Source organism: Equus quagga, chromosome 13 (genome assembly GCF_021613505.1).
Source record: "Equus quagga isolate Etosha38 chromosome 13, UCLA_HA_Equagga_1.0, whole genome shotgun sequence".
Taxonomy (NCBI): Eukaryota; Metazoa; Chordata; class Mammalia; order Perissodactyla; family Equidae; genus Equus; species Equus quagga.
In genome coordinates, this window is record NC_060279.1 from 34,623,602 (window position 1) to 34,647,258 (window position 23,657).

The 23,657-nt window shown below is 37.1% G+C and overlaps 1 protein-coding gene and 1 pseudogene across 1 annotated transcript; both read left to right on the forward strand.

The window, feature by feature from the left end:
* Positions 1–516, forward strand: part of LOC124249720 (olfactory receptor 10C1-like) — a 718-nt pseudogene extending 202 nt beyond the window's left edge.
* Positions 517–11,875: 11,359 nt separating this feature from the next.
* On the forward strand, positions 11,876–12,829 carry LOC124249433 (olfactory receptor 6N2). The gene has a single exon (XM_046680376.1). It carries the CDS (start codon positions 11,876–11,878, stop codon positions 12,827–12,829), a length of 954 nt encoding a protein of 317 aa, XP_046536332.1.
* Positions 12,830–23,657: the final 10,828 nt, after the last annotated feature.

Consider the following 23,657-nt stretch of genomic DNA (forward strand, 5'->3'; position numbering starts at 1 on the left):
CTAGCAGGGACCACTTGGGTGGCTGGCTTCTCAGCTGCACTTGTGCCAGCCAGCCTCACAGTCACTTTGCCCTTCTGTTCAAAAGAGGTGGCCCATTACTTTTGTGACCTGGCCCCACTAATGCGATTGGCGTGTGTGGACACAAGCTGGTGTGCTCAAGTCCATATTGTAGTGATTGGTATGATCAATGCATGCAATCTTGTGCTCATTTTAGGACTCTATGGGGGTATCCTGAGAGCCGTGCTGAAGCTGCCCTCAGCTGCCAGCCGTGCCAAGGCCTTCTCCACCTGTTCCTCCCACATAACTGTAGTAACACTATTCTTTGGATCTGCCTTCATTGTCTATGTGGGGCCAGCTGGGAGTCGACCTGAGGGCACAGACAAGCTTATTGCCTTGGTGTATTCTTTTCTTACCCCTTTTCTCAACCCAATTATTTATACTCTTCGTAATAAAGAAGTGAAGGAGGCTGTCAGGAGGGTCAGTCAGAGGATTAGGGCCATGTTGAAGGGACCCTGAGGATCTGTAGAGTCATAGGCATTCATTTGGTAAATGTAAGATTTAGTTGATTAGTCAATCAACTAATCTAATAATCTGTCAAATAATTTGTCAAACACACTTCATAGACCAACTAAAGTGGACTGAGTCTTGGATTGTGACAAATCGGGATATTTGTAAAGGGAGAAGAAATATGTCCTCTAAACCCATACCTATCTAATATGGGTGAAAGGATACATAAGTAAAAAAATAACCAAAAAATAAGGATGCAAGTGTAAACTTTTAGGTAGACTTAGAGAGAGATAGAACTGTGTTTGAAAGAGTTTGTAAGAACCAAAGCTGACTGTGGGATTGTGTTTAAGATAGGGTTCCTGGAGAAGAACTGAGAAAATAGTAAATGAGGTTAGCAAAAAAATAAATAAATAAAGGAACTTCTTGGGTACATGTTCAGATATAGATCAGTAAGTTATGAAAGGAGAGCTCATGGGAACGTTGAGTTCAGTGTTCCTGGGTGATCCTGCAATAAAAGAGTGTCTGAAGCTAAAGCTGAGAATTTACTCTCTAATGAAGAAGATCAGGGGTTTAGAGATCAGGGTGCTGGATGTGTTGATCATTAAAAGTGAGTTATGGAAATATACCCTGCAGTTAGAATTTGAAATCATCAGTCAACCACACAATATCATTAATAAAGGCCTTTGAGTGCAAAACTAGCTCTAGGAACCAAGAGGAGATAGAAAAAGGAGGCACAATTTTTGTTTTCAAAGTTTTGTTTAGAAGAGTCAGTTATCTCCTCTCTCTTACACACGCACACACACACACACACACACACACACACATTGACTTAATATCAAGTTAGCAACAGCATATTGACTAATGTCAAGAAACTAACTTTTCTACTTTGCTCTATGTATACCTGTGGTGGTAGAATGTCATGAAAAGTGGAGGGAAGGAGTGCCTACATTGGCAGAAAGGGAATGAGAAAAACAAAACTAAGTTTCACAGAAGTTTATTCTGACATTTTCCTCAAGACTCAGACCTTGGAATCCTAGTACCCTAGGCATTCAGTTATTACTTCTCTGAAAGTTCTCTTCATACCAGGCCATGGAATTGTAGGATCCTCCTAGAAGATTCTTTGTCTCAGGATAACCCGGTTACAGCTTTACTGAAAATACAAAAAGAAAACTCATTTTTAAAGTAAATCTTCTGGGCAACACTTCACTTTTAATGATAGGGTAAATGAGTTTTGGGTTTCATGTTTTTGCCTAAAGATGTTGAAATATTTTATTTCTAGTGCAAAGATGACTAGGTGTTTATTTTAACTTATTTTACCAGAAGGAAAATGTATGTGGGGTGACATACAGTAACACTGGCTTCCCTCTCAATTCAGGAATCCTGACTAGAATAATGAAATGTTCTGGAATCCCAACTTATTTAATGTGGATGGGCTGTCCCACTTGAGTTTGCTTTTTTGTATGACAATGTAGCCTCAGCCTCAAGTCAATTTCCCCTGACCATCCAGCCCAGATTTGGACTACACTCTCTGCTCTGAACTATGGTAGGTCATAAGTAAAGGGAAACCCATTTTAATATTATTAAACTATGAAGACTAATGCTGTGGGTAGAGAAAAACAGCAACAATAGCAGAAATCGAACCTGTGATTCTTTCCTTTCCCAAGTCAAAGCAATTTTTCTTTTGTTGTGAGAAGTTGATGGGAGTAGGAGAGATGGGCTCATACTGGTAAGACAATAAGACTAGGTTCAAGTCTCAGGTTAAGTCAACATTCAATGTTTGAAGCCTTACTTTGAGCAAACACCATTTGCAGCTAGGCATTGAATCACTGAACTCCTGAGTTAGGCATCTGGCAAAAACCCATCTGTCTTTACAGAAGATAAAACTGAAGTGAAGATGTGGGAAATAACTTAACCAAGGTTGCATGGGAATTTAGAAATAGGCTGGAAATGGGATAGCCAAAGTTTTCTAACCCTTCCCATTATGTCACTACACCATTTGGCCTCTAAGTTGCCTTCTTACCTGAAGCAGAATGTCTGTGGCACTGAGCACCATGCAGCAGGAGAAGTGGGTGGGAATGAAAATTTGGTGAGTGATAGACGTCTTCTGGGAGCCTATCTCTCCCACAGAGTAACTCTCCTACTCATAGAGAACATGGCCTGCCATGGATTTTCACAAGGCTTTCTCTGGTCAGCCTTTTTGCTCTAGGCCTCCTGCCATCTCTATTTTCCTTTCTGGAGTAGGAATGGACTCTCTACTTCATAGAACCATTCCATGCTCTTGCTTAATTCCATAATCTCTTATGCAAACAAACCATTTATGCTTGAATATCTTGTGTCTATTTTCTCATTAAATTCCCCACAGTGGGAAAATGGATAAGTGTCTTTCAAAAGTCAGTTAGTAGGGTAAAGAATTCAGTTCAAAAATTTTAGCTCTACTGAGTGAGAGGAAAGAACAATATTTTAAAAACAGAAGATCTGATTCTGCTGACTGAATCTTTACCCTCCCTCCCATTCATGCCAGCTGTGGGTTTTTCAGAACCTGTATGAACCCTTGAATCAGGCCACATATAATTTTTCACTTAAATGTAGGCTAGCTGGAGAAAATCCTTTTAAACATAATTTATACGAGCCTACAGAAGCATTATTGGAAAGGTATTTTGTTCTCTACAGTAATAAAGTTCTAAATATAAGAAATTATAGGCAATTTCTTCAGTTCTTTAATTCAGAGAACAAGTCACTAAACCATTTTGAACCGTCTCCAAATACAGGGACGTTGATTAGTGGTGGGATAAATGAGCTTCAACAAATCACCTGGAATGTTCTCAGGTAAACCTTAACTGTGGATAAGGAATTTTATCTTAATGAGAATGTGCATCTGGGACCTTCTAAATTAGAAACTTTGAGGGTGGGATCTAGCAATTTGTGTTTTAACAAGCCTCAAGCTGACCTGAAGCAAGTTCAAGTCTCAGAAGCACTGATCTGATTGGTGAGATTGGAAGAGGAACGGGGCATGTGTAGCCCAGTCCTTTCCTCGGCTCCTCTCCTTGGGAGCCAGCCTGCCCAGTTTGTGTGTTCTGCTCTCTACTCTGGAGTGGAAGGGGATTGTCTCCGCAGAGGAGGTCTGTGGCTTTCAGGGCTTCCTGGCAATCAGATGGGAGAACCATGAGGAAAAATAACACACCCACTATGATAGTAAGATATTTGAATACCCTCCCCTGAGTAAATAATATACCAGGTGGATAAATCCTAAGTGAGTATATAAAAAATTTAAAGAGAATAATTAACAAGACCCACCCACTGAAGGCATATAGAGTACAGATCAACTTCACGCACATGTGGAATTAAACAAATGCTAGGTTATAAAATAAGGCTTACTGAAATTTTGTAGCTTTTGTTCTGGAGATCTAATGTACAGCATGGTGACTACACTTAATGATGCTGTTTTGTACGCTTTTTTCCTTTTATTTGCTAAGAGGGTAGACCCTAAGCATTCCTACCACAAAAATAAATAAATAAATAAATAAAAGCAAAGAAAGAAAATGGTAACTATGGGAGGTGACAGATATTTTAGTTAGCTTGATTGTGGTGGTCATTTTGCAATGTACAAGTATATCAAAACATCAAGTTGTACACCTTAAATACATAAAATTTCTATTTGTCAATTGCATGTCAATAAGCTGAAAATGAACTAAAATAAAATAAGCTTCAACACAGCTGAGAATTAATGTTATACTGTAGACTGTTTCTAAATCATGTTATAATTAAATTTGTAGTAAATAACTAAGTGATAAATTTAAAATGTCCATGTGTTTCATATTTAAAAAACAACTCTAGGGGGCTGGCCCATTGGCATAGTGAGTAAGTTCACACGCTCTGCTTCGGCAGCCTGGGGTCCACAGGTTTGGACCCCAGGCATGGACCAACATACTGCTCATCGGTCCATGCTGTGGTGTCATCCTGCATACAAAATGGAGGAAGATTTGCACAGACATTAGCTCAGGGCCAATCTTCTTTGCCAAAAAACAACAAAAAAAACTCACTTCCAAACAACTTATAGATATAAGAAAAACTTTTAAAGGAAAGTAAGAAACATTTATTCCTGAACAATATTAAAAACCATAATTTCAAAACTCTTGGAATAAAGCTAAAGTGCTTATCATAGAGAAATTCATAGCCTTAAATGATTACAATACAAAAGAAGAAAAGTGTAAAATTAGTCAAGGAAACATCCAAGTTGGGGACTTACAGAAATTATATTATGAGGAAAGTAGTATTAAGTAAGTAATATACTTACTAATAATACTAACAATTACTAAGTAATATACTTAGTAAGTATATTACTAAGAAAGTAGGAGGCAGAAAAGGATAAATACAGAAAAAGAAATTAATATAATAAAAATAAATATAAAACAAAGAGAACATGTAGATTAAAAGGTTGGTTCTAGGGGAAAAAAAATAAAATAATTATACTCCTGACGAGACTAATAAAGAATCAAAGGGAGAGAGGGGTAAAAATAAGAAATATTAGGAATGAAAAAGTGATATAATTACAAGTTCAGCAAAGCTTAAAACGATAATATATGATACTATTAACAACACATGTCAATAACTAAAAGCTTAATTAGCTGGATTTATTTCCAGGAAACTGAAAATTACCAATATCAACTTCAGAATCAGTAAAAAATCTTAATGATATTGAATTAAAATTTAAAAATACCACTAGAAAGAAACTTTGGACCCGGATTGATTAACAAGTGAGTTCTACCAAATATTAAAGAAAAATATAATTCCCCACTTTTACACAACCTCTTCAGAGAACAGAAACACTGGACATACAGCCCAACAATGCACTTTCTGATTTCAAAATGAATCAAATCAGTGTATGAAGGATTTAGAGGCCCACCTCACTCATTAACATAAATACAAAATTCTCCCTCCGAACACTCCTAAACCAAACTTAATAATCTATATCAAGTGATTATGATTGAATTTGGCTTATCTCAGGAATGCAAGACATTTAACATTTGAAAAGTGAATAATATAATTTATCATATTAACAGGTTAAAAGAGGAAAAACATGATAATTATCTCTTTTGATGCAGGGAAAAAAAGCATTCAATAACTATTCATAATTAAAAAAATAAGAAACAACACCGGTAAAACTACAAATACAAAAAAACTTCCTTATCCTGATAAAGGGCAGCTCTTTAAAATCATGCAGTAGAACTGATAGTGAAGTATGAAAAGCATTTCCTTTAAGATCATGAACAAAACAAGATTAATGGCTAATATAACTTCTGTTCAACATTGTTTGGAGGTACTGACTATTGCAGCAAATAAGCAAAAAGAGTAAAGAAATTAAAAGTATAAATATTGGAAAAAACCCTGTAATTATTTGTAGATGACTTTCTTATTTATGCTGAATCATAGATAACCACAGATAAATTATTAAAATTAATATGGAAGGTTGACCAGCTTTTTATATAATTCAAAGAAAAAAAAGCTAATTGCGTTATTGTATAATAGCAACAGTTATATCATGTAATTAATGAGATAGAATTTATAACATCAACAAAATGTATATAAAGTATTTAACAAAAGATGTTCAATACTTTTTCTGGAAATTCTTATAAATTGGTATTTAAAGTCATTATATAACACTTATATAAATGATGAGATAGAACACATTCATGGGGAGGGAAATGAATAATAGAAAAAATATTTCTTCTCCCTAAATTGACCTATTGATAAAATAAAATCTCATACAAAATTCTAAAAGTGGCGTTATGGAATTTGACAGTTTTTCCCAAGGTCAAGAATAGTCCTGACTTCAAGAGAAAAAAGAAGAGAAAAGGTAGTGTACTGTGGTGATGGAGGTTTCTACCAGAGATCAAATGATTTCAATTTATAAACTAATTTAGTTATACTCAGTGGCCTATGAAGATGAAAATATTAGAAGAAATTATAATTTAAACTTTGGTTTGTTCAATACAGACCTGTTTTGAATGTGAAGCTTTTCACTAACGGCGTTTTAGAAAAAGAATTAAAATGGGCCATGTGAGAGTGGATTAAACCCATACGAGAAGCTGAAAAATATTCAGAATTTGGAATCCTGAACAGGAGGTTAGAGGGCACCTGTCACAGTTTATAAAAACCTCCACATCATGTGTAGCTTGAAAATTGCCAAAAGAAGTTTTCCTTTTTGTTCCGATTCCTACAAGCTTGAACAGAAGGGCAGGAGAAAGTAAATATGATTATCAGTTTGGAATTTAAAAGCTGTTCTGAATTCTTATAAATTTTTCCCTTGGAAACAAAGGCTGAACTTTTTGTTTTTTGTTTTTTTTTTTGGTGTGGAAATACCAAATTCAGATATATCCAAAATGATTAACCACAAACACAAGTTACGAGCCATTCTTAATCTTTCCTACTGGACATGCTCTATGACATCCTGAAATCTACTAAATGGTTTTATATCTTATGATAAGCATGAAGGTTTATGTTTTATGTGCATAATGAAAATTAACAACAGTACAGTCCTCATTTTTCATGCTGAATTCACAGAAAGAAAACAGGTGTGGTCTGTGCTTATGGTAGACTGCCAGACAGAGTTAACATTAATCTTATCTAAGAATTTTGCTTCGCTTTGCTTAGTAGGCACAGCTGTCTAGATTCCAGGGGCTTATATAATTGTATTCTTATGCTTCTCTTATTAACAATGATCAAGAGATTTATAAAAGAGTTTCTAAACAAACTTTGAGGTCCCAGTGATGACTTTACAGTTTCCTTTCAATTATAGCTTCCTTCTTTCCTAATAGGCTGGCTTTTGCTGCTGCTTCTATATCAATTACAAGTTTAATCTACCTTCTAGATAAAGTGAATTAAGATACCAATGATAGAATTATCTCCAGTAACTGACAGAATCCAATCCAGACCAAGCCCTGCTCCTTGAAGCCTCCCCCAAATCACATAACATGAGCCCACATCCTGTAATAGTTTCTTTCTAACACCGCCTACTGAAACGCCTCACTGTCCACAGGATGTGTGATCTCTCTCATTGCAGCAAAAAGATCAGCTCAATTTTGTTAAGCTATAGGTGTGTTCCTGTCCTTTGGCTCGAAGCATCGCCATGTTGTTTGACTCTCAAAACAATCCAAAGACACCCTTTTTAAGGGTGAAGAAAACAAGGCCGTGAGACGTTAAGCAACTTAGATGTGGTAACAGAGTTATATGGAGTTTAACAAACATCTACTCTACACCTGCAGGATTATATGTAGACACATTTTAGAACGAATATAGTTATTTTCTGTATTTCATCTCACTTAACCCTCACAACACAACATTTAAACATGAGAAAGTACAGATTCAAAGAGATAAATGACTGCCTAAAGGCATATAGGTAATGAGTGGTGGTCAGGAGTAAAGGCCTGGAGATAGGCACTGTTTGTGGCTATGTGACCTTGGTTATGTTCCTTCAACCACTATCAGTGCTTCTGGAAGCAGTGGAGCTTAAAGAGATGAGCACAGGTTCTGGGGTTAGAGTGCTTTGGTTCATAATCTATGGGCACCTACCAACTGTGTGACCTTAGGCACATTGTTAAACTCTCTGTGCCTCAGTTTCCTCAAATGTCAAACAAGAATAACAATTGTACCAATCACATAGAGTAATTGTGAGGATAATATTAGTTTATACACGTATTCTGCTTAGAACGATATGTGTTACCTAGCAAGGGCTCAGTAAATGTGTATTTTATTGAAGCCAGGATTCAAATAAAGTTTTCTGGGGCTCCAAAACCCACGCTTTTTTTCAGAACAGGCAACTCCTATCAGAGAGGCTTCTCGAAGAATAATGTTGGATTGGATCAGGCACATGATTAGGAAAAGTAATTGGTTGAAAATACGAGGGGAAATGCAAAGTCTCTTTTGACTTGAGAGGTGAGACATGGAAATGTAAGAGTATGTGTGTTTAGGGGTGGAGTTATGGGAGGGTTGGGGTCATGTTTTCAGAGCCGGAGTCCAAGAGTCTGTGTTAAGAAGACACTGGAGATGGGGAGAGGGGTGGGTGTAGAAGAAGTGATAATGAGATGGCAAGGACTTGGGGAAAAGCCTCTCTGAGACCAGCTGGTGGAAGGCAGACTTCACTTCTACCCAAGTTCCCTCCCAGTGGCCTAGCCTGAGCCTGAGTCTCATCTGCCTCTGGGGCTGGAGCTCTCTCCCTTGCCTGTGCCCCTCATGGCCTGAAATAGTCAAGGTTAGCTCTGGGGACCCTGTCCCAGGGTGATAGGACTCACTGAAGAGGAAGAAAGACTCCTAGATCCAGTCTTGATCTCCCACATATATCCGAGCCAGGCAAGACAGAAGCAGATACTGAATGATGCTCAGCGACTGGTAGGTGATCTGGGAGCTACGCTAGCTTTAGTGATTTGGGATCTGAAAGGTGGGATCTATAATAAAGGTTTCAAAAACAGATAATATTTTGAAATCAGAGAATTGGTTTAGTAGAAAAATGTCTTAAATAACTGGGACTTGGAAAGTCCAATTTTGGGAATCATAGAGTATCAGATTGAAAGAGACTTTAAGAGCCATCTGGTCTACCTTCCTCCCCATGATACTTAATAATTTACTCTACAAACAAGAGATTGGATAACGCTTGATGTTGAGAGACAGTCAGTTGCCCCGTGTGCTGCCACAGACTGGCTATGTGCTTGCATGGATGGCAGAAAGTAAAGGTTTCTGAAAAAGTCATTCATGATGTAGGAGCTGTGACTAAGAAGATTTAATGAGGTATCGTATCATCTCAGGAGCAGCTGTATTTGAAAAGACTTCACCTAGAGAGGACTATATACAGGGTCTCTAATTGAGGGTTAAGGACATCTGATAATGTAAGAATTTAAGGTCCGGAGGTCTTCAGAGTGTGTCTGAAATAATTCCATGTTTGCAAGATCTTACTCAACCTACACATACAGCTGGCTTCAGAAAAGCTCATTTGTAGAAAGATGAAACATCGTCAATAACGGTTACCTACACACAAAATATGATCCTGAATTTAATTTCTCTGAGTGGGTGGGAGCTATGATGAGTTCTTCAACAGGATTAGGGAAATGGGGGCACGACAAACCTTGAGACGCTAAGTTCATTTAGATTTATTGAGCTTGAAATGTCAAAAGGACAACGGGAGGAATCTAGTTAGCTTCAACTCAAAAACAGAACAAAGTCATGCTACAGAAAAATTCAAGTACATTCAAGAAACATTAATTGAGTTTACAATTCTATGCTCATTGTTCTAGGCATTAGTAGGGGGATATAAAATAATTAATGAAGTACTACATTTACTGTCAAAGATCTTATCAATTTCTGGGAAATACAGTATGCTAACTGGATGCTATGTTAGGAAGATGTAGAAAAAGAAACAAGAAACTTTTTCTGGGGGAGTAAGTTCTTCAGTGTAAGGTTTCACTGAAGAGCTGACTTTTGACCTAATTTTGAAGGATGAGAAGGAGTTGCCAGATGGAGAGAAGAGAAAGAGGGGTAATCCAGAAGAAAATGGTTAAGAGGGGCAAAGGTGCCAGAAATGTAATGAAGCAAAGATTTCTGTGGTAACATATTTGTCTCCTGTAATTAGAGAGGTGAATGTACAATCCCTTTAGAATAGAAAAGATTAAAGAAGAGTGCCTTAAACGCTAGTTGCTTTGAATCAGTTTAGCATTTTAAAAAATCAAATCCAGAAGTTTCTTTCCACGGCAGGGCATTTGGGTTTGGGAGGAATATTTGGATTTGAGTAGTATAAGTTGAAGGGAAAGCATTAGGGGTCAACTAATTATTAAATTAATTGTTAAATTAATTAGTTTGATTTAACAATTAGTTTTTATTGACTATCTTTAATGTCACAGCCATTATGGCAAGGGTTAGTATTACAAAAATAAGCAAGAGATTGCAGTTTGTGAGTATGGAGGCTAGAATTTGGACAGCCCTCTCCAAATGCAGTGCGGTCTATGGGGTCTGATGTGACTGACACTGTCTACCATTTTTATGCATTTAAAGTCACATTGTTTATGTTTCCTTGTTGTGGTGGTTTCTTTTCTTTTCGCATCTATTTTCCATTTTGCTTGAGAACAATTAGAAAGTCAGTACTTTTTTTTTGTATAAAATTTTACCAAGCCAGCTATGTATTCCTCGTCTATATTGATATAACTAGTTTTCTGAAAATGCAGGATTTATGCTTATTGCCACTTCATCATGTTTGTTTTTCAGTCTGCGTTCTCTCAACAGATGTGTTAACCGTCCCACTCATCTTTCCATCAGCAACACTTGCAAGGCAAATTCACACCTTCGTTTCTGAGTTTGAGGTTAGAGTAGTTAAATATCAGTGATGTTTTAAAAATCTGCATCTGATCATGTCATTCGTCTGTCTAGCATTCTCCAGTGGCTCCCCACAGCTTTTGGGCTGAGGTCCTAAATCATTAGGTGAGCTCACTAGTTGCCTTACCATACAGGGGATCGTACATTTCCCTAACTCAGGCTGCTTCCTGCTCAGCACCTGCACGTGTGCTTTCTGTCTGAAATGTTTCTTTTCTTCTTTTATCTCACTAACTCATTCTTCCCAGAAGGTTCAGCTCAAGTACTTGCTTCTCCAAGAAGCCTTTCTCAGTCATTTCAGTCTGAGAGACGTGACCCTTCCTTACCCTCTGTAGTGTTCTGTACTTCACAGGCTGTGTTGAGATGACTGACTGATGTCTGCTTCCCTAAGAGGTCGTAAGCATTCTGTGGCAGAGACTGCACCTAGTTGAATTGTTTTCCTTATGCCTAACACATGTGAATTTGATAATTGTTTATAGAAGTGAACTGAACAATAAGACTTGCCACTGCATTAATCTCATATAAAAATTTACCTTTTTTAGACTTGACCGAAGGAAAAACTATGACCCGGGGTGGGGGGGGGATAAAATGTTTGTGGAAGTCCATATAGTATAGAGATAAACAGCATGGAATTCGAGTGCATAAATTCAAATTCTGTTTCTGTGATGTGGTATGTACATGAAATAGAAAAGTTTCATAATCTCTTCATTCTCTCTGTTCCTGAATTTTCTCATCTGTAAAATAGGTATCACAATGGTATGAATCTCATTGGATGTGTGAAAAGTAAGATATTGAATGAAAAACATTTGTAAAAATATTTGATACATAGTGAGTACTAACAAGAGTTAGCTATTATTATTTTTAGAATAGTGTTAATAGTAGTAGCAGTAATAGTAATAAAGTGCTGCCATTAAATAATAATTTAAAAAGAACAGAGAGAAATAAAGTTTTGAGTTGGATTTGGCAGTCATCTCAATCCAGTTTTTTCTCCTTTCTTTCCCCATCTCAGCCTCCCATGGAGCAACACAACCGTTCCAGTCTAGCTGAATTTGTACTCCTTGGCTTCCCCAAAGTGGGACATGTCAGAGGCTGGCTTTTTGTCCTGTTATTGTTGGCATACCTGTTCACTATCTGTGGTAACCTACTCATCTTCTTAGTCATACGACTGGATGCGGCCCTGCACATACCCATGTACCACTTTGTCAGTCTTCTCTCCTTCTTGGAGCTGTGGTACACAGCTGCCACCACCCCCAAGATGCTAGCTAATCTTCTCAGTGAGAAGAAGACCATTTCTTTTGCAGGATGCCTCCTTCAGACCTACTTCTTCCACTCCCTAGGGGCCTCTGAATGCTACCTTCTTACAGCCATGGCCTATGACCGATACCTGGCCATTTGCCGGCCCCTCCACTACCCTGCAATTATGACCCCAACACTCTGTGGCAGGTTGGCTGCTGGTTGTTGGGTTTGTGGCTTCCTGTGTCCCATTTCTGAAGTCATCCTGGTCTCCCAGCTCCCCTTCTGTGGCTACAATGAAATCCAGCACATCTTCTGTGACTTTCCACCTCTGCTGAGCCTGGCCTGCAAGGACACATCCACTAATGTCCTGGTGGACTTTGCCATCAATGCCTTTATCATCCTTGTCACCTTCCTCTTTGTTATGATTTCTTATGGAAGAATCATTGTGGCTGTACTGAAGATAAAAACATCAGTAGGAAGAAAGAAGGCCTTTTCTACTTGTGCCTCACATCTCATTGTGGTCCTCATTTTCTTTGGGAGCATCACCTTCATGTATGTGCGACTAAAGGAGAGCTATTCACTGACCCTTGATCGGACACTTGCTGTAGTCTACTCTGTACTAACACCACTGGTCAACCCAGTTATCTACAGTCTTCGTAACCAGGAACTCATTAAGGCCATCAAGAGGACCATCTTCCAAAAACAGGGCAGAGCTAGTCCCATTCACCAATGACTTTCTACCAAGGTCCTTCTTCCACTTCAATGTTGATCTCATAAAAGCTCTAGGTACCTTTGTCCTGACCTTGAATAATCTTCTTCTATCACCACACATGCTATGGATCCCATCTCCTCTTATCTTCTCAAAGACTTTATTTCATTATGTTTTTCTTCTATTTCCTACATATTCATGCTTTCCACTTTTTACTTGATAAGTGCTTTCAACATTTAAGAATACTTTAGTATTGCCATTCTTAGAAACAAGCATATACATTTCCTTGGTCACAGCAAGAGGTCTATTTCTCTCCACTCCTTTTTACAATTAAACTTCTCAACATGATTAATGACACAATCTATCTTCTCTTTTTTGCTTCCTAGTCACCCATTCCAACTTGGCTTTAGCTCAGACCTTTTGATAAATATTTTGCAAAGGTGACAAATGACCTTGATGCTGCCAAATACAATAGACTTTTCTTGTCCTTCCTGTTTTTTTTTTCAGTTTTTTTTATTTTTTTATTTTTATTATTTTTTTTCCTTTTTTTTATTGAGTTATTGATAGGTTACAATCTTGTGAAATTTCAATTGTACATTAATGTTTGTCAGTCATGTTGTAGGTGCACCACTTCACCCTTTGTGCCCATCCCCCACCCCACCTTTCCCCTGGTATCCACTTAACTGTTCTTGGTCCATAGTTTTAAATTCCTCATATGAGTGGAGTCATACACAGATTATCTTTCTCTTGCTGGCTTATTTCACTTAACATAATTCTCTCAAGGACCATCCATGTTATTGCAAATGGAATGATTTTGTTCTGTTTTACAGCTGAGTAGTATTCCATTGTATATATGTACCACATCTTCTTTATCCATTCGTCTGTTGATGGGCACTTAGGTTGCTTCCACGTCTTGGCTATTGTAAACAGTGCTGCAACAAACATTGGGGTGCACAGGACTTTTGGGATTGCTGACTTCAGGCTCTTTGGATAAATACCCAGTAGTGGGATGGCTGGATCGTATGGTAGTTCTATTTTTAGTTTTTTGAGGAATCTCCATACTGTTTTCCATAGTGGCTGCACCAGTTTGCATTCCCACCAGCAGTGTATGAGGGTTCCTTTTTCTCCGCAACCTCTCCAACATTTGTTGCTATTAGTTTTAGATATTTTTGTCATTCTAATGGGTGTAAGGTGATATCTTAGTGTAGTTTTGATTTGCATTTCCCTGATGATCAGCGATGATGAGCATCTTTTCATGTGCCTTTTGGCCATCAGTATATCTTCTTTGGAGAAATGTCTGTTCATGTCTCCAGCCCATTTTTTGATTGGGTTGTTTGATGTTTTGTGATTGAGTTTCGAGAGTTGTTTATATATTAAGGATATTAAGCCTTTGTCAGATATATGACTTGCAAATATTTTTTCCCAGTTAGTGGGTTGTTTTTTTGTTTCAATCCTGTTTTCATTTGCCTTGAAAAAGCTCTTTAATCTGATGAAGTCCCATTTGTTTATTCTTTCTATTGTTTCCCTTCTCTGAGAAGGCATGGTGTCCGAAAAGATCCTTTTAATACTGATGTCAAAGAGTGTACTGCCTACATTTTCTTCCAGAAGCCTTATGGTTTCAGGTCTCACCTTTAGGTCTTTAATCCATTTTGAGTTTATTTTGGTGAATGGTGAAAAAGGATGGTCAATTTTCATTCTTTTACATGTGGCTTTCCAGTTTTTCCAGCACCATTTGTTGAAAAGAATTTCTTTTCTCCATTGTATGCCCTCAGCTCCTTTGTCAAAGATAAGCTGTCCATAGATGTGTGGTTTTATTTCTGGGCTTTCAATTTTGTTCCATTGATCTGTGCACCTGTTTTTGTACCAGTACCATGCTGTTTTGATTACTGTAGCTTTGTAGTATGTTTTGAAGTCAGGGATTGTGATGCCTCCCGTTTTGTTCTTTTTTCTCAGGATTGCTTTAGCAATTCGGGGTCTTTTGTTGCCCCATATGAATTTTAGGATTCTTTGTTCTAATTCTGTAAAGAATGTCATTGGGATTCTGATTGGGATGGCGTTGAATCTGTAGATTGCTTTAGGTAGAATGGACATTTTAACTATGTTTATTCTTCCAATCCATGTACATGGAATGTCTTTCCATCTCCTTATGTCGTCATCCAATTCTCTCAGAAAGGCCTTGTAATTTTCATTATATAGGTCCTTCACTTCCTTAGTTAAATTTACCCCAAGGTATTTTATTCTTTTTGTTGCGATTGTGAATGGTATTGTAGTCTTGAGTTCTTTTTCTGTTGGTTCATTACTAGAGTATAGAAATGCTACTGATTTATGCAAATTGATTTTATACCCTGCAACTTTGCTGTAGTTGTTGATTACTTCTAACAGTTTTCCAATGGATTCTTTGGGGTTTTCTATATATAAGATCATGTCGTCTGCAAAAAGCGAGAGTTTCACTTCTTCCCTCCCTATTTGGATTCCTTTTATCCCTTTTTCTTGCCTGATTGCTCTGGCCAGGACCTCCAGTACTATGTTAAATAAGAGTGGTGATAGAGGGCATCCTTGTCTTTTTCCTGTTTTCAGGGGGATGGGGTTCAGTTTTTGCCCATTGAGTATGATGTTGGCTATGGGTTTGTCGTATATGGCCTTTATTATGTTGAGATAGTTTCCTTCTATGCCCATTTTGTTCAGAGTTTTTATCATAAATGGCTGTTGGATCTTGTCAAATGCCTTCTCTGCATCTATTGAGATGATCATGTGGTTTTTACTCCTCAGTTTGTTGATGTGGTGTATCACGTTGATTGCTTTGCGGATGTTTAACCATCCCTGTGTCCCTGGTATGAATCCCACCGGATCCTGATGTATGATTCTTTTGATGTATTGCTGAATTCTGGTTGCCAAAATTTTGTTTAGAATTTTTGCATCTATGTTCATCAGTGATATTGGCCTGTAGTTCTCTTTCTTCGTGGTGTCCTTGTCAGGTTTTGGTATCAGCGTGATGTTGGCCTCATAGAATGTGTTAGGAAGTGTTCCATCTTCCCTAATTTTTTGGAATAGCTTGAAAAGGATAGGTATTAAATCCTCTCTGAAAGTTTGGTAGAATTCCCCAGGAAAGCCATCTGGTCCTTGGGTTTTATTCTTTGGGATGTTTTTGATTGCTGTTTCAATCTCTTTCCTTGTGATTGGTCTGTTCAAATTGTCTGCCTCTTCTTGAGTGAGCTTTGGCAGATTATAGGAGTCCAGGAATTTATCCATTTCCTCTAGGTTATCCATTCTGTTGGCATATAGTTTTTTGTAGTATTCTCTTATAATCTGTTGTATTTCTGCAGAGTCTGTTGTTACTTCTCCTCGCTCATTTCTGATTTTGTTTATTTGAGCTTTCTCCCTTTTTTTCTTTGTAAGTCTGGCTAGTGGTTTGTCAATTTTATTTATCTTCTCAAAAACCAGCTCTTTGTCTCATTGATCCTTTCTACTGCCTTTTTCGTTTCAATAGTATTTATTTCTGCTCTGATTTTTATTATTTCTCTCCTGCTGACTTTGGGCTTCATTTGTTCTTTTTTCTCTAGTTCAGTTAGGTGTGCTTTAAGGTTGCTTATTTGGGATTTTTCTTGTTTGTTAAGATGTGCCTGTATTGCGATGAATTTTCCTCTTAATATAGCTTTTGCTGTATCCCATATGAGTTGGTATGGCATGCTATCATTTTCATTTGTTTCCAGGTATTTTTTTATTTCTTCTTTAATTTCTTCAATGATCCATTGCTTGTTCAGTAGTGTGGTGTTTAGTCTCCACATCTTTGTGCCTTTCTCAGCTTTTTTCTTGTAATTAATTTCTAGCCTTATAGCACTATGATCTGAGAAGATGCTTGTTATTATTTCAATTTTTTTAAATTTGTAGAGGCTTGTCTTGTTTCCCAACATATGGTCTATCCTAGAGAATGTTCCACGTGCACTTGAGAAGAATGTGTATTCAGCTCCTTCAGGGTGGAGTGGTCTATGTATGTCTATTAAGTCCAATTGTTTTAGTTTTTCATTCAGCTCCACTATTTCCTTGTTGATTTTCTGTCTGGATGATCTGTCCATTGATGTGAGTGGGGTGTTGAGGTCCCCTCCTATTATTGTGTTTTTAACATCTTCCTTTAGGTCTGTTAATAGTTGCTGTATGAATCTTGGTGCTTCTATGTTGGGTGCATAGATATTTATAAGCATTATTTCTTCTTGATGAAGTGTCCCTTTGATCATTATATATTGTCCCTCTGTGTCTCTCTTTACCTGTCTTATTTTGAAATCCACTTGGTCTGATATGAGAATTGCAAGACCTGCCTTTTTTTCTTGCTATTTGCTTGAAGTATTGTCCTCCACCCCTTCACCCTGAGTCTGTGTTTGTCCTTGGGGCTGAGGTGTGTTTCCTGGAGGCAACAAATTGTTGGATCTTGTTCTTTAATCCATTTTGCCACTCTGTGTCTTTTTATTGGAGAGTTCAATCCGTTCACATTGAGAGTGATTATTGATGCATGTGGACTTAATGCTGTCAATCTGTCGCTCATTATCTTGTTTTCCTGTGTTTCTTTTCCTGTGTGCTTTAGACTACCCATTTAATACTGCAATTTCTTATGCTGGGTTTCTTAGATTTTTCCTTATCTATGATTTGTGACTCTGTTCTGTACTTTATTTTAGTGTCTACCTTGAAGTTTGTATTTAGAATCTCGTGTATAATATAGTCTATTCTCTGGTGGTCTCTTATTTACTCGACCAATACTGATTTAGACCCTTTGCTCTTCCCCTCCTAAATAATTATTTTCATTTTTTATTCCAACTCATCATATTAATTTGTAGTTAGAGTGCTAAGATCGTCCTTGTTTTGGTAGTTTCCTTATTTTTACCCTAATGCTATAGTTGAATATTTGCTATCCTGTTCTGGTTCTATCCATTGGTCTCCCTAGTCTGTGGATTGTGTCCCCTTTCTCCCTTTTTTCTTTTTTCAAGTATGAGAGCCTTCTTGAGGATTTCTTGTAATGGAGGGCTTTTAGTTACAAATTCCCTTAAGTTTTGTTTGTCTGGAAAAGATTTAATTTCTCCCTCATATCTGAAGGAAATTCTTGCTGGATAGAGTATTCTTGGCTGAAGGTTTTTATCCTTTAAAGCTTTGAATATATCACTCCATGCTCTCCTAGCTTGTAGGGTTTCTGTAGAGAAATCCGCTGACAGTCTGATAGGGGCTCCTTTATAGGTTATTCTCTTTTTTTTTCTTACTTCCCTGAGTATTCTTTCCTTATCATTCCTATGTGCCAACTTTACTATTATGTGCCTTGCGGTGGGTCTTTTTACATTGACAAATCTAGGAGATCTAAAACCCTCCCCTACACACATTTCTCCGTTGATCCCTAGATTTGGGAAGTTCTCTTCAATAATTTTGTTAAGCACACTTTCTGCTCCATTTTCCTTTTCCATATTCTCGGGAATTCCTATGATCCTTATGTTCTTACTCCTCATTGAATCCATTATCTCTTGGAGATTTTCCTCATTTTTTTTAATTCTTAGTTCTCTTTCTTCCTCTGTCTGGCACCATTCAGCCTGTCTGTCCTCAATTATGCTGATTTGCTCCTCTAGGTTGTCTACACGGGCATTCAGGGAATCCGTATTCTGTTTTATCTGGTCTATTGTGTTTTTCATCTCAAGTAATTCTGTTTGATTCTTCTTTATGATTTCAATCTCTTTTGTGAAGCAACTCCAGAACTCGGCTTGTTTCTCTATCTTTCTCTCTACCTCATTGAGTTTTTTGATTATAGCTGCTCTGAATTCATTATCACTTAGTTTTCCTAATTCCAAGTCCTCAGGACTTCTGTGTTTTTATTGTTTTCCTTCTGGTCTGGGGCTTTTATAAATTGCTGGATGGTAGAGGAGCGGTTTTTTCTCATGGTGGTAGAATTCAGTTGCAGTTATAGCCTGTCACCACTAGATGGGGGTCGAGAGCGGCGTGTTAGCTCTCCGCCTTCGGGGCAAGATGGCTGCGCCCACTGGCTTTGTTAGGGGGGAGGGGCTGTTACTCACACGCGCAGGTCTGGGTTCAGATCAGTTCTGTTCTCTGGTCTCCCAAGGCCCTTAATTTATAGGGTCCCCATGGACGGAAGCTTTCCCCCCGTCAGTGGGTCTCCACTGAATCAGCAGCAGGAGTCCTGGATGATCCCCCAGTCGCGCGGCCCCTCCCCCGCTCCTTCCCGACCCGCGCCACAGGGATCGCAGACTCTAGGGGACGGAGCGATGTTCTCTCCTACCGTTCCGGCGCCTCCGAAGGTGTAAAGCTAGGTTTATGATCTCCTCCTTCTTGGTATAGTAGGTCTCTAACGAGCTGGCATTATGTTTATTCTCTGAAATTCAGTTCTTCCAATCTTTTGTTGTATTTTGGAGGGGAGAGAATCCCGGGTCAGCTCACCCCGCCATTTTGCTCCGCCCACCCTCCGTCCTTCCTGTTTTTTTGAACTCTTGATACATATGAAAAAGTTTTACTCTTTTTCTTTTGTTTTCTTTTTTCTTTCTTTCTTTCTTTCTATTTTTTTTTTTGATGAGGAAGATTGTCCCTGAGCTAACATCTGTGTCAATCTTCCTCTATTTTATATATGGGACACCACCATAGCATGGCTTGATGAGCAGTGTGTAGGTCCATGCCTGGGATCTGAACTCACCCACCCTGGGCTGCCAAAGTGGAGTAGGCTAACCCAAGCACTATGCCACCAGGTTGGCCCCAGTTTTTACGTTTTTAAAAAAATTGTCTCTTAGCTTCCATATCATCACTATCTCTTGATTTTATTCTTATGCCTCTGATGCATCTTTTTCAGTCTCCTTTGTTCTGTAGCACTGTCTTCCTAGATGCTCAGAGTCATCCCTATGGTTTTAAATATCATCCCTACCTATGCCAACAACTCTTGAATTTACATCTCCATGCCAGAATTCTCTTCTGAGCTTTAGAGTTATATATCAAAGTGCCTATTTAACAACCTTACCTGGATGTTTCCCAGGAATTTAAAACTAAACATGTTAAAAATAAAATCTTCAAATGTCCAAACTTGAAATCTTGATGTGTTTGTTTCTTATGCTTGGACCAGAAAAATGCAAATAATTTATTTCACTTTTTTCTTCTGCCCCTACTTCTAATTCATTATTAACATATGCCAATCCTTCCTCAAAATACATCCTCAAATCTGTTTTTTTCTTTAACATTATTACCCTACAACGTCTCTCAACTGGATCAATACAATAATATTCTAACCACTCTCCTTGATCCTACTCTTCTTCCATTCTAATATATTTTGCACAAAAAACTCAAAGTGGTATATTTTAAACCTTAATGGGATATGTCATTCTCTAATACCATGAAAGATTCCCAATTGCACTTAAGATAAAATCCAAAGCCTTATCATACTTTTTAAAATTCAACCAAATTCTTTCCTGCCTTCCTCTCCAATACTGACTCCCAACTCTTCTCCATGAGTTCATTCTTATTTAGCCACATTATCACTCTTTGAGTTCTTCAAGTATATTAAGATCTGTATGGCTTCAGGAAGTGTGCACTGTTTTTTCTCCACAACATTTCATTTGGTTCACTCCTTCTCACTGTGTTATTTTCTGTTCAAGTGTTACTTTCAAATGACATTATTTTTGAGAGGACTTCTGAACACCCAGCCTAATTTATGTTACTCACGTTTTTCTTTTGAATGATATTTTGTTGTTCTTCAAAGTATGCATCACAATTTATATGTATATGCAGATTTTTGTATATGTGGATACAGATATAATTTGTCATTCTTTCCTACAAGTTGATAAACTACATTCAGTATGAAATCATGTCAGTTTTGTTACTTGCTATATGTTCAGAATCTAGCAAGTGCCTCAACATGGTGAGTATTCAATAAAAATGTAAAAAATGAAAATGTGATGACTTACCAACTCTTATCACTAGCATATTTTGATCTTTAATGATTCTGTCCAGATTCTATCACTACTGGATCCCACTCCTCTATAAGAGCTTTGACCTACTCTAGTTGCGCTCACTTCTCTCTTCTATACAACAGCCTCAATTTATCCTATATCTGGCTTTTAAATCTCTTTCAATAACACTTATAATTAGTCCTTACTTAGCCACTAACTGGGTGTTACACTCAATTATCTTTTCTAGATCTCTATTTCTTTATTTACAAATTGTGGTGGGTAGGTGAGCTATCTTTAGGTGATGTTCATTGCTAACGTTGTACGGTTCTAAGATCCCATTTAACACTTTACTTTCTTGTATGCCCTTTATAGCCCTTGAATTCCAAGGCTAGCAACTTGTCATAAAAATGGAAGTTTTTTTTCTAAAAGTCGCAAATTTCCCAGAAAAATACATGTATAGTTTGTATATATGGAGTATAAAAGTTACATATATATGTATCTCTATACATATACAATCCAGTAACATGTAAAAATATATATATGTAACTTTTACAACTCCATAGAACAAAGAGGGAAGAAGTCATGATCCCCATTTATGGATGAGGCTACTCCAGATTTTCTTTACCTATATTTTAATTTCTCTCTCTTCCTATTTCTGCGTCCATTTTTCTCTCTGTATTATTGTGTATTATAATTATTATTATTTCTCCATATGGTCCCTAGAGGAATATGGAAAGCAGAAAGCTTTCACATTATCGCTTCCTATTTTCTAACACGGATAAAAGTAGCATCTTCCTCCTCTCTCTTATGTCTTCTCCATACTTAGTTTTATGGTAGCAGAATCTAAATTTCCATGGAAAAGAGAAAGTAAAGAATTCAGAAATTATAGTAGGGAAGATTCAACTTTCTTTTGGCCTACTTCTTAGTTTGTTTTACACCCACTACTGGATTTCTTCTTTTTTAAATCTACTATATTCCAAGTAAATTATGTGCCATGTTCCAGCTGCTGTTGTTGGCACCACAACCCTTTTATTATGCAGAACCTATAACTAGGCAAAACAAAAAAATACAAAATGTACAAGCTAGATGGTAGACTACCAATTTGTTAAAAAATATTGAAGTATAATATGTGTACAGAGAACTGTACAAAACAAAAATGTGCATGCAACTCAATGAATTTTCACATATTGAACTCTTTTAGGTACTGAGCATTCAGAACAGAACAGAGGAAACATCTCTAAAACTTCCCCATTCTCCTTTACCTTCAACAGACTACTCCTTTCCCTCCCACAAGTATAACCAGTAACCTCACATCTAATGCTACAGATTGGTTTTACCTGTTTTGGTGTTTTATATAAGTTGATTCATACATGATAAACTTTTTTGTTTCTGAGTTATTTCACTCAATTTTATGTTTATGAGATTCACCCCTACTGTTTTATTTAGTTGTAGCTCTTTTATTCTCATTGCTGTATAGAATTCTATAATGTGAATATACCACAATTTAATGTTATCTTGATGAGCATTTTAGTGATTTTCAACTTTTGGTTGTTATAAATGGTACTACTATGAACATAATTACACTTGCTTTTCAAAGAATGTATATTTTCATTTCAGTTGGGTATATATGTGGGAGTGGACTTGTTGGGCATTGGATATGTGTACACTCATCTTTAGTAGATAATGTCAGTTTTAAAAGCAATCATACCAGTTTATACTCTCATCAACAGAGCAGATCAAAGTACCAGGGAAAAAAATCCAGCTGAGTCATTACTAGTTTGAGAAATCAGGAAACTTTCAATAAAGAGGTAAGAATTTAGTTAAGTATTACACAGTAGAATTTTTATGACAAACATTAAAAATTAAAGTGTTTTAAGTAAAATAACACTAACAAAGGCATAGAGGCAAGAAAATATGAACTTTGTTTAGGGATCATTGTGTAGTGTGCTTTATATTTTTTTCTTCTCTTTTATTTCCTTTTGAAAATTAAGATATGTATACACACACAGAGGAAAATTCACTTTTTAGTGTAAATATCTGAGTTTTGACAAACACATAGTTTTGTGTAGCTGCCACTATAATCAAGACATAAAATCATTCTATCACGCTCCCAAAGTCCTCCAGGTTATGTCCTTTGTAGTCAGCCTCTACTCTACTTCCAGCCATGGCAACCATTGATCCATTTTTAGTTCCTATGTTTGTCTTTTCCAGAATATCATATAAATATAACCTGAATATTACACTCAATGGAATTAATGAATCTGGCTTCTTTCCCATGGCATAATGTATTTAGAGTTGATCCATATTGCTGCATATGTCAGTGATTTATTCTTTCTTATTGCTGAGTAGTATTTGATTGTATGGATTGCCACAATTTCCTCATCAATTCCCCAGCTGAGCAACAAATGAGTTGTTTCCAGTTTGGGATGACTACAAAGCTGCTACAAACGTCTGTGTGCAAATTTATGTGCGAACATAAATTTTGCTGTCACTTGGGTAAATATATAATAATGGGATTGCTAAGTCGCAGGATAAATGTATGTTTAACTTAATAATAAGCTGCCGGATGTTTTTCTAAAGAAGACGCACCATTTTGCATTCTGACCGGCAATGTATGAGAGATCCAGTTGCTCCACATCCTTGCCAGTACTTGGAATGGTCAGTTTGGTTTTTTTTAAGACAACTTAATAGATGTGCAGTGGTATCTCATTATGGTTTTAATTTATGTCTCCCTAAAATCTATTGATATTGAGCATCTTTTCAAGTTCTTGTTCACCATTTTCTTTGGTGAAGCATTTATTTAAATTTAAATTTTATTTCTCCTTACTGGGTTTTTAGAATTTTATATATCCTGAACACAGCTACTTTTTTCAGACACATGATTTTCAAATATTTTTTCTTGGTCTGAGGGTTGTCACTTTACCCTTTTGCTGTTG

Bases quoted from the DNA above. Each gene is read 5' to 3' on its own strand.
- LOC124249433 (XM_046680376.1), top strand. From the start codon at position 11,876: ATGGAGCAACACAACCGTTCCAGTCTAGCTGAATTTGTACTCCTTGGC.